This window comes from Limulus polyphemus, unplaced genomic scaffold, assembly GCF_000517525.1.
Source record: "Limulus polyphemus unplaced genomic scaffold, Limulus_polyphemus-2.1.2 Scaffold846, whole genome shotgun sequence".
Classification (NCBI taxonomy): domain Eukaryota; kingdom Metazoa; phylum Arthropoda; class Merostomata; order Xiphosura; family Limulidae; genus Limulus; species Limulus polyphemus.
In genome coordinates this window covers 149,613-160,977 of record NW_013666456.1, presented here as the reverse complement: position 1 = coordinate 160,977, position 11,365 = coordinate 149,613, and the positions used below count along the sequence as shown (strand labels likewise).

General features: G+C 35.2%; 1 protein-coding gene across 1 annotated transcript in view; it reads left to right on the top strand.

Annotated features, from left to right (window-relative positions):
* Positions 1-962: 962 nt before the first annotated feature.
* The window catches only part of LOC111086100 (synaptogenesis protein syg-2-like), an 82,206-nt gene continuing 71,803 nt past the window's right edge, over positions 963-11,365 (top strand). The window contains exon 1 of the mRNA XM_022387638.1: positions 963-1,086. Within this exon, the coding sequence (XP_022243346.1) occupies positions 1,017-1,086 (70 nt within the window). The 5' untranslated portion in view covers positions 963-1,016. The remainder of the gene's footprint in view (positions 1,087-11,365) is intronic.

Here is an 11,365-nt window from a genome sequence, read left to right as displayed (position 1 = left end):
AACCTTTATTTTAGATTACACGGTCTTGTGTATTTACCTACTAATAGAACAAATACAACCTTTATTTTAGATTACGCGGTATTGTGTATTTACCTACTAATAGAAAAAATACAACCTTTATTTTAGATTACGCGGTATTGTGTATTTACCTACTATTAGAACAAATTCAACCTTTATTTTATATGACTTTACACGGTATTGTGTATTTACCTATTATTAGATCCAATTCACCTCTAATCGAAGCTACAGAGTATGTAGGTTATTACTTTTATAGCTACACTGCATTTTTAATTATCATTAAAATGTGGAGCTCGTATCAGCAACACAAATAACAAACAAATGAGATGCATCATTGTAATATTAAAAGAGAAGCTATTCACCAAAGTCTAAATCCATTTAACTTATTTTAAAAGTTTCATTGTTTACAATTTCGGTCCAGGACTACAACTTTTGTTTGCATAGCCAGCTTCCAGAAATTCAGCTTTCCACAGCGTTTATCCGAGACTATATATATATATATATATGTTGTTGTTAGATAATCATCTTTTAGGAGTTCCATTGTTAACATCACTGATCCTAGAATAGAGGCCATATTAACATAACAGTTTTCTACAGGATCCTATGTTCACAGTTTTGATCCAAGACTAAAAGTTGTGTTTATAAATAGCCATTGTTTAGAAGTTCAGTTGTTTACAAAAACCTAGAATAGAGGCCATATTAACATAACAGTTTTCTACAGGATCCTATGTTCACAGTTTTGATCCAAGACTAAAAGTTGTGTTTATAAATAGCCATTGTTTAGAAGTTCAGTTGTTTACAAAAACCTCATCCACGAGTACAAGCTTTTTCGATTACATATAACTATGTTAGTTCTCACATTGGCGGAAGATGGCGCTGTAAGACAAGAATTACGTAGAGGTGAGTGTTGCAGTGCGGCGGTGCAGCAGTTCGTGTATCTGTACTACTACAGCAAACACCTAGGGTATCTGCTCTCCTGTCTACGCTCTTCAATCTAAATGTTAGACATGTCATCTACTGGATTTACCCCCTGTCTGACAATCATTTTTCTACTTATCTATGGGCAAGGTGAGTAGAGTAATAACCCAGTATTCAAATGTAATGTTTTATCCCTGTCAGTTGATGACAATACTTTATTAAATACTTAGCTTTGTCCCTCTCTCTCTTAGTTTCATGCACATCTACCTTTAGCTGATGGCGTGGTATTCGAATCGATCCACCGAATTATCGCAAGGTAGCTGTCTGTCTAGCGGCGACAACAAGTCGAGATCCCCGCAAATGTAACATAACGTATAGAACCAGATGCTCGGACTCTCTTCGGTAATAGAAAATATTTTCCCGGGTACCATCGATAAACTACACTTTAATTATACAAGACAGAAATATATGTATAAATGGTTGCGATAATTTGTCCGTAGTACTTATTTTTGTGAAGTCTCCCAACCTTATAAAATCACGGGTTTGGTCTTTATCGTATCAGCCTTGTAACTCGCTTAAATGTGTACAAGTATTAGCAGATACATTGTGTATATTTATTTCAAAAAGTAATTTATATATATATATATATATATGCTTGGGAAACGAAGTATTTCTTTCGAGTTGTCAGTTTATTTTCTTCTCATTTTTGAGCCTACAGGCAGCACATCGGTAAGTCTGAGGGCTTTTAACTCTAAAAAATCGAGTTTCGATACCCGCGGTGGTCGGAGCACAGATAGCCCATTGTATAGCTTATTTTAGAGTTTTGAATGGATAATTCCGAAAAAACAGCTGATTTATCTGATGATCGTACCTCTGCTAACGTGTATACGTGTGTTAAGTAGACACTTTGAAAAAGGAAAACGTAAAAAAAAGACCTAAATAAATTATTTTCAAGTTTATTTTATTATTGTTATTATTATTTTAATGGTACTTATATATTTAAGCAAGCGTGTTGTTAGTTCAAATGTACGGGTATCGGGGATGCGAAAACTCGATATTCATATTTATCATTCTTATTTTGATATTAGGCGGCGCCCATTATTTGTAATATACGCGGTTTAATTATGCCTAAGTAAGTTTATATGCAATGCTCATGTAAAGATTTCCCAACAGTCAAACCGTACCTGTCACTAAACAAAACATATACGTTTCACCAACAACACTCCTCATATTTGCGTGGTATCTCGCCACCTGTAAGCACAAAGACTGTACAGAATTTCGTACTAAGACCAGGTAGACAAACTTTTTGTTTCGGGAGAAGGCATGCGTTTCGTAATACAACTATACGACGGTGACGTTGCTTGGTTATAGCTTTTGATTGGTTAAGAACAGCGTCTTTTTTTATATTCAAGATACAGCAACACAAAACTATGAACTTATGAAATATATATATAAAATAAGAAATGTGCTATATATTCCATTACTTGTAACATATCTGCAACAAAATGTAAATTTATTTTGAAATCTTAATATGATGAACAAAAATATTATATCAGTCTATTTACCTGTGTATTTATTCATGTTCAGTACTCTGACGTAACTGCAATAGCTACAGCATTTAATGCGGTATTATTGAATGCTTTTATCCTTATTTGACACCAAAAGTCAAATTTCAGAAACGCTATGCAATTCCAGTTTCAAACCGCCGTGTTTTAGGCTTAGTCTGCTGATATGTTTTACTATAAGTGTTAAGTTACAGGAATTACAAAACGTTATGTTACATTGCACTTTGCTATGAAATATACTGAATAGTAGTAGTGGTAGGGAAATAAAATGTCCGCAAAAGGATCTCAGCTTTACCTATACAACAATGCGTTATCTGTTCACATTTATAATAATTCTATATACTCGAACCATAAATCTTGTAATTGGTAAGCAAGTGTTAGAATCAAAGTAGTAGTGTTTGAGTTTTAATTTCAGCTAAAATATGTTTTACTGTTTAATAATTCCTTTGTAATGAATGACATTTGTTTCTGCTAGTTGTGATCCTGTTTGTCGTTTCCTATAGTGATAGATTGAGTATTACGTACCAAAAAGTGAACTTCAAATTAAACTTGCCTAAGGTGTATTTAAATGCATAAATAAGTAAAAAGAAAAAACAAACTGGAAGTAATTAGCAATTAATATGCTGTTTAATAAAACTTACTCTAGTTTAAACATTAGTGCAAGAAACATTATTATATTTGAAAATTTCCTGAGTGAACAATACATCTGATACTTTGATTTTGAGTGCACAAGTTTGTGTTAAAACTTTGAATGACGAATTTCTTAGCTTTAATCCAACACAACATATAAAACAATTGACTACTTTTCAATAGTAATAAAGTTATTTAAATGTTTAACATGTTTTTAAACCATGTACCCAGCTTATAATGTTTTATGCCTTCATCTACTTATCTCTCCTTTGATGTGGCCCAGCATGGCCAGGTGGTTAGGGAGCTCGACTCGCAATCTGCGGGTCGCGGATTCGAATCCCCGTCCCACCAAACATGCTCACCCTTTCAGCCGTGGGGACGTTATAATGTGACGGTCAATCCTACTATTCGTTGGTAAAAGAGTAGCCTAAGAGTTGGCGGTGGGTGGTGATGACTAGCTGCCTTCCCTCTAGTCTTACACTGCTAAATTAGGGACGGCTAGCGCAGGTAGCCCTCATGTAGCTTTACGCGAAACTTAAAACAAACAAACATCCTTTGATGTTTTGTTTTCTGCCTATCATAGTCCAAACAATTATCTTTATACTCGTGTATGGAATGCTTATGTAATAGCAAATTGACAAACAACGATTTATAAGTATAATGAAGCGATTTTAGTTTGGAAAACATACTACATGTTTCGACTGAACGTTGATTTGTCTTTTACTTGACATGTATTATGTTTTCCAAAATAAAACCTCTCCATTATGCTTATAAATAATTGTTTTTTAATTTTTTATTAACCTTCTATTCTTCTTATGTGATGTGACTGTTTCATTAGTAAAAGCGCTGTAATTTCTAGCGGTTTCTTCGAGATAAACAAAATTATTCTAAGAATTTCTCTTAGTGTCTTCAGGTTGTCGCGTAACAAAAGTGCGAAAAGCCTTAATGACGAGACTTTTCTGTTCTTTCATAAAGCCCATTTCGCACTTCCGATGCAACCACTTTTGACGCGATTTTTTCAGTCGCCTCCGCCAGTGTGTGATACTCTGCGATGCGATTTTACCGGATTGTGTGATAAACTCAGTCGACTCTGGAGATGTTTAATATTTTGCGAAGCGATTCTCTCGCATTGGCTAATGTGAGTGATATTCACCAGCAAGTCTCTAAACCATCAAACAATGAATTCACTGCGTTAGGTCATGTGACTGGCTATACAACAGGTGTTCAAATATGGAAGGAGCGCCCTTGTCTTTACGAAGTTTTCTCCAAAACGTAAATGACAAGAGAATTAAAGCCACTTTATTAATCTTACGCTTTCCCTATTAATTCTCGTTACTGCCGCTCTCTCACACACACACAAAACAACTAAAAACTGTCCGTTTCTTCCCGCCATTTTTGTCAGGCAGTGCGAGATACTCTTTCGCAAATAACGAAGTTTTTTGGCACGCGACTCACCTTTTGAAGTGCAACTATCGTATCAGGTAGTGTATAACAGGCTTAGTATTTATTACGTAATCGCATGCGTACAATATTTCCTTCCTTTTTCCGCGGCCGTTTTCTTTGTCTCCTAATCACCTTACATCGAAAAATATATTTGAACAATAAATTACAAGAGAATGAAAACGATTGTGATTCAATAATGGCTACAGTTACCAAACTTTTCCTGAGTGCTTTCTCTTAGATGAATACAGTAGTGTCTTATTTAAAGTCGGTTTTTCTAGCACTTTGCTATCCGAAGGGCAGTCTACAATCTCCTCTACGCTGCTGAGTGCTGATAGTTTATCCTCCTTTCAAAATTAAGAATGGTTATACCTCTACTGTAGGTTGAAAATACCGAATGCCAAATATTTCATTAACCCATAACCTTTCTAGGCAATTTTGTACCATTTTCAATTTTGAAAACGACCGTTTTGTGCTTACAGCTGTCTCTATATCATGCTTGGAAAAGAATTGTTTTCAACAATCAGCAACTATCAAGTCTTTGACGGTAGATACTTGTGTAATTTATTGTCCTTAGAGCTGATCGCAAAGCCAGAATTTTGCTAGGAAATATATTTCTCGGACCTTGCTAAAACTTAGCTTTTGGCTAACTACCACTTGTTATTTGGAAGCTTGAAAATTGCAAGACAATGCTAAATAATTAACATGTTAAACAAATAACGATTATTACTTCGCGCTCACATCGTACATGAATCTTATTTGTGAGAATACTTCTACGTTTTTTAACAATTTCCACTGGATGAAAATAAATCACATTTAAGAAGAAAAAAGGTGTATTTTAACATATCATTACATTATCAGAGAATTGTCTTAGACATATTTATTTCATTGCATTTTCTTCCTGACTGTCTGGGCGTGGTCTAGTGAATAACGTGTTGGGCTTCAGAAAGAAGTATCTGTGGTACTGCTGAATATGCCTTTTGTGGCGGGAGATGCTACTGGCTGGTTAGTAGTACATAATTTAATTAATTAAAATTGTACTCATTTACACTGCGAAAAACAGTTAAAGGAAACTGAAATTATAATATTTAAGCTATGAAAATGCAAAACTCACTATTATAAAATACTATCAGTCATCTTCAGTTCACTTTTATGCATATAAATATCCGACATGCGATTTGAAGTGCGAATGATTGGTCATTTAGCCTATATTCGTAAATGAACATACAGCGTACAGGTCAGTTCGTTCGATCAATCCACTTTTCTTCATGTAATGTATCTACCAGTTTATCATAGTGGAGACAGGCGTTGTCATCCATTAGATTGCAGTCAGAACCAATAGTACCATCATATTGCAACACAATGGATAGTAGTATGTCGCCCCTTTATTCTGTTACATTAATGGCACCATTCCGCAGGATATAAAGTCGGTGCACCAACTAGTGCTTATTCCTGTTCACACCATATTACATGTTTCCACCACTGGCATGTGCGTCACATTCCTGTATGAAAATGGAAGGTTATATCTGATTACAAGTTCTTTCCAAATGAATATATGTTTGTCATCTCGTTGCAGGACGAAGCACGACTTATCTGTTAAAATAATGTTGATTTACTGGACATGTTCTTAGCGCCATTGCAGGCAACCAATTTCGCGCATTGCTATGAGTGGTATGTACTCCATTTTATCTATCTGTACGTTGAAACAGTGTGCAGTTACAGCTCCAAGCATTTATTTCAGGCTGGAGCAGGTGCCCTTGCGATTGCGGCTAATCAGAATTGAAAGTTACTGTTGTTCCGCTTCTGTTGTGGATGTTGGTCTGCTTTGTTCATGAAGCTAAGGAACTCCACAGTTGAACTGAAAGGCTGTTTCACGATCTGCTACAGGTACCTTGGGATATTTGGAGCCAATTCCTAATGTCCTGCTGAGATGGGCCGACTTTTATTTTTCCAGCGTTTATGAAGCATTCAAATGTGTTTATTGTTTTGTTTTTATGTCTAGTCATGGTTCATGAACAACTTGAAAAATTTTATATTTTGTGATCCACTTCAGTGAGAAATCAAACACTATTGCATTTGATCATTAGGTAGGGTATAAACTGAATAACCAACCATTTTAATTTCATCAGCTTCTTTGGTCTACATAATGATGAAATGAAGAGCTGATTGAGACTATTTTATAACTGTAGTTTGTTGTCATATGATAACTATGATATTACATATTCTGATTTTCCTTCGTTTCGTGCAAAGTAGTTTCATTCGAGAAATATTTCACGTGTTGTAGTTCGATTTATTTTGTTTTGTAATGAACTAAGCACGAAGGTACACAATGGGCTATCTGTGCTCTGCCCACCACGGGTATCGATACCCGATTTCTAGCGTTGTCAGTCCGCAGACATACCGCTGTGCCGCTGGAGGGCTGTAGTTCAAATAAGAACATTTATCAGAACTTTTGATGACGCCCCTCAGTGGCACAGCGGTATGTCTGTGGACTTATACCACTAGAAACCGGGTTTCGATACCCGTGGTGGGAAGAGCACAGATAACCCTTTGTGTAGCTTTGTGCTTAATAACAAACAACAACAACAAGAACTTTTGATGACATAGTAAGTTTTCACTTCAAAGATAGGGCTAAGTGATTTTTAATGTATTATTATTGTTTGCCTTTGAACTTGTGATTGAAAAACTAAATTGATTAATTTAACAGTCCATACCACTGGACTATATGACGTTGTTAACTATGCATTTTATGACATACTAATAACATTCCTTATTGACTCTGAGGCCGAATAACCCAGCACGTAACTGGAAGGTTATGTATCTGACGGTCTCTTGGTTGGTCAATGGTAAGATAACGAACTTACAATGCTAAAATCCAGGGTGGACAGAGAGCAGGTAGTCCATTGTGTAAGTTTGCATTAAACGAAAACAAACAAATAAATGTATGTTGCGTCATATTAGAGAGATTTTGACAGGTAAGTAGTTAAAGCTGGACAATCATATCTGTTTACGATGTGTCAGTGATACTTGAGCAGGGGTGGCAACTTGCTATACGTCTTAGTCGACGATAACAGATCATGAAAGTAATTTCCATGCAGAGCAGTTCCTGGAAACTAAAAATTAGCCGAAAACAAAAGAAAGCTGGTAGACTGAAACATGTTGTAACTTCTTGAAACGGAGTAATTGAAGGTCTTTAATGTACCATACTGGCCTTGCAAAAAATGGAGGTCATGCGCTAAGTGTAGTTCGAGACAGCGCGGCTGTTTGTGATTGGTGTTGTGAGAAGTTACAGTGGAACAAAAGGTCTCCAAAAGCATCGATTATTTGACTAAGTACATGAAATTTCATTACTGAGTCTATGAACAGTACTACCGGCAATGTAAGAGAAAATTCTAGATTCTTAAACTGAGTTAGTTGAGATTTATATCAGATTAAATTCATCCGTTTCAAATGGCAATGCCGTCACTTTGTAATATCGATGTTGTTCATTGTGAGTCATTATGGGACAACAAAATCATTTCACATGCTCATAGAAAAATACCAGCTGTCGCCATCAGGTGGCGTAAACGTCTCCCTAGAGTAACCGCCCACGAGCCACGTGACGTTTTGTCAAAACATCAGTCATTGTTTATACATATTATATCTTTAGCCCAGTTTTCTTACCATTTGCTGGCTGAAATATACTCTGATGGTCATTTGCTATACGTATGGTGATTCACTTTGTAATCTGATTTCTGACAGAACAGCTGCTCTAGTCATTAAGGCTGAGATATTCAACCATATGTTGTTGATATCAAATAATATTCATTCGTAGAAACATTTGGCTTCAAATATTATTTTAGAGCAACCTTTAAGGAAATGCATCTGTTCTAATAGGTGTGGTTTATATAAAATGAAAAAAAAAACAGGTATTACTGTTCATATTATGTAATTAGTTGGAGTACCCGTCCCCTGGACGGAAGTTATGTAAATCCATGATTAATGAAAGGTTATTTTAGAACATTAAAAGTTGCTTCCTTTACATGTAATTGTAAAAAAACGGCAATAAAAACAGCAAAACACAAAATGTGAAACCGCAAATTTGCATGAATCTCCGCATGGACCCAATAAACCCTGCCAAATTTGGTGAAAATCCATCAACAAGGGGCGAAATAGTGGTAAAAACTGCAAAATGCAAAACTGAAAATGTGTATGTTTTTCCACATGGAAATTTATAGTTTATAGTTCGGAATTTGTTCGGAATTTAACAAATATAACAAACCTTCATGCCAGATTTGGTGAAGATCCATCAACAAGGGGCGAAGTAGTAGTAAAAAAAAACACGAAAACGCAAAACGCCCATAAAAACCGCAAAACACAACATGCAAACGTGGAAATTTATAGTATACCCCCATGGACCCAATGAGCCTCCATACCAGTTTTAGTGATGATCCATTCACACCCTGCGAAGTAGTTATATGGACATATAAGAGACAACAGACAGTATTATTATATTTATATAGACTTACAGTAATGTTTCTAACATTTACGAGAACTTGACACACACTCAATAGATATTAAATATGTTATATTTACCCATCATATCTTTGAATGATGAAGAAATAACAACAAACTGAGTAGAGGTAAAAAAAACATTAACGATTTGCATATCACGTTTTCATACATTCTTATTGCATAGAATATTCTGGAATAGCCCTTCGTTGCCCCATTTTTGTTGCAGCAGACGTTCAAGTAGTTTTTTTAAACAATTTTTTCGAATAATTAGATATTTTTAACTTTATAATTATATGAGCATAACTATATTTATAACGTTAAATTTGTAATCAGGAAAGCATATGGTCCCCCACTAACGTTATAATTTATATTAGTAAATAGTTAATAAAAATAACTAGGAAGTGTATGGTAACGAGACAGGAAATCAGGAAAGCATATGGTCCCCCACTAACGTTATAATTTATATTAGTAAATAGTTAATGAAATTAACTCGGAAGTGTATGGTAACGAGACAGGAAATCAGGAAAGCATATGGTCCCCCACTAACGTTATAATTTATATTAGTAAATAGTTAATGAAATTAACTAGGAAGTGTATGGTAACGAGACAACACAACTTTAATATACTGGCATACATTAATATAAATTTATATTTAATCTTACAAATTTAACTCCTCATTTAATTTTTACTAATACAAATTAATTAAAGTTGAGTCAATTATTCTAACCAATTATGGGACCGGGCGTGGTCTACTGATTAGCGTGTCGGATTTCGGATCATAAAAGCTAAGGCTAAAACTACCAAGCGTCGCTAAACACATTCACATCTTCAGCTGTAGGAGCGTGACAGTCAATCCAGATATTCGGATAAGAGTAGCCACATAGGTAGAGGGTACCACTGACTGGTTTCCTTTCCACTAGTCAATAATTCAGAATAAGGGATGGATATACCCATCCTTAGGGGTTTTCGACTTAGCTGTTTAGCCAATGTGTCCCATAAGATGCCAATACCAATATCTGAACCAATAATAATAATAAACTTTTATACTTTTCCTCCTACTAGTTTTGCGACAGACGGAGTGCTTTATTGCTGAAATGTATAAGGGCTACTATACAATCAAACTGAATTACACTCGCATGTTGTTTCCTCTTGCAAGTACTATAAAGTAATGTAAAGTCTTTCATTTATTTGTTTTAACATGAAAGCGTTTCAATTAAATTTATGTCCCCCAGTGGAACATCGGTATGTCAGCGGACTTACACTGCTAGAAACCGGGTTTGGATACTCGTGGTGGGCAGAGCACAGATAGCCCATTGTATAGCTTTGTGCTTAACTACAAATAAACAAACAAATCAACTGCCCATCACGGGTATCGAAACCCGCTTTATAGCAGTGTAAGTCCGCAGACACACCGCTGTGCCATTGGGGACATTCAGTTGATATTAATCAAGATGTTATTCTAAAGGTTAGCGACTACAGTTGAATATGAATTTTGTCTATTATTAATATTAAATATACACGTTTTTTTAAATATTTTTTTTTGTAAATGTTGAAAATGGAAGCGACACTTTTGAATTATATTCATTCAGCGCACTACAACTAACAATTAGTGTCTGAATACTGTTTGTTATCATAGTTAGCATTGAGCATGCCGGGCCTTCTTAATAGGTAATATAGGATAAATCAACACTTCTAAATAAAACTTTGTTCTGTTTTTGTATAACGTTTCGAACAAACTCCCTGTTACGAGAACAAGCTTAGTTTCTTTGTAACACGGTAATTACCCTCTGACAAAGGATGTCTGCTCGAAACGTTGCACAAAATAAAACATTTTTTATTTAAAAGTGTTAATTTATCCTCCATTACCTATTATCCTAATTGTTTCTGTTTACGTCTAACAGAATAACAGTCACTGAAGAGTATGTGATACTATTGCTAACACTGTAAATGAGGGTTGTTACTGCTTTTGATGCTGAACCGCGTATTTGTTACTCTTGTCGATCTTTATAGCATTGTATTTCTTCAAAGTCAACAAAATATTTATTTATATTGTTGACAAGAACATGATATCCTTTACTACTGTTTACACTGAGCCCATATTTTATTACTCTTGTAAGCCTTGAATATTGTGTTTGTTATTATTATCATTGACTCCGACCACTGTAATTCTTATCATTCATAACATTCAGTACATTATTTGACACTTAACGAAAGTGTACTTTTATAAACTGTGTTTGTTTGTTTTTGAATTTCGCGCAAAGCTACACGAGAGCTATCTGCGCCAGCCGTCCCTAATCTGG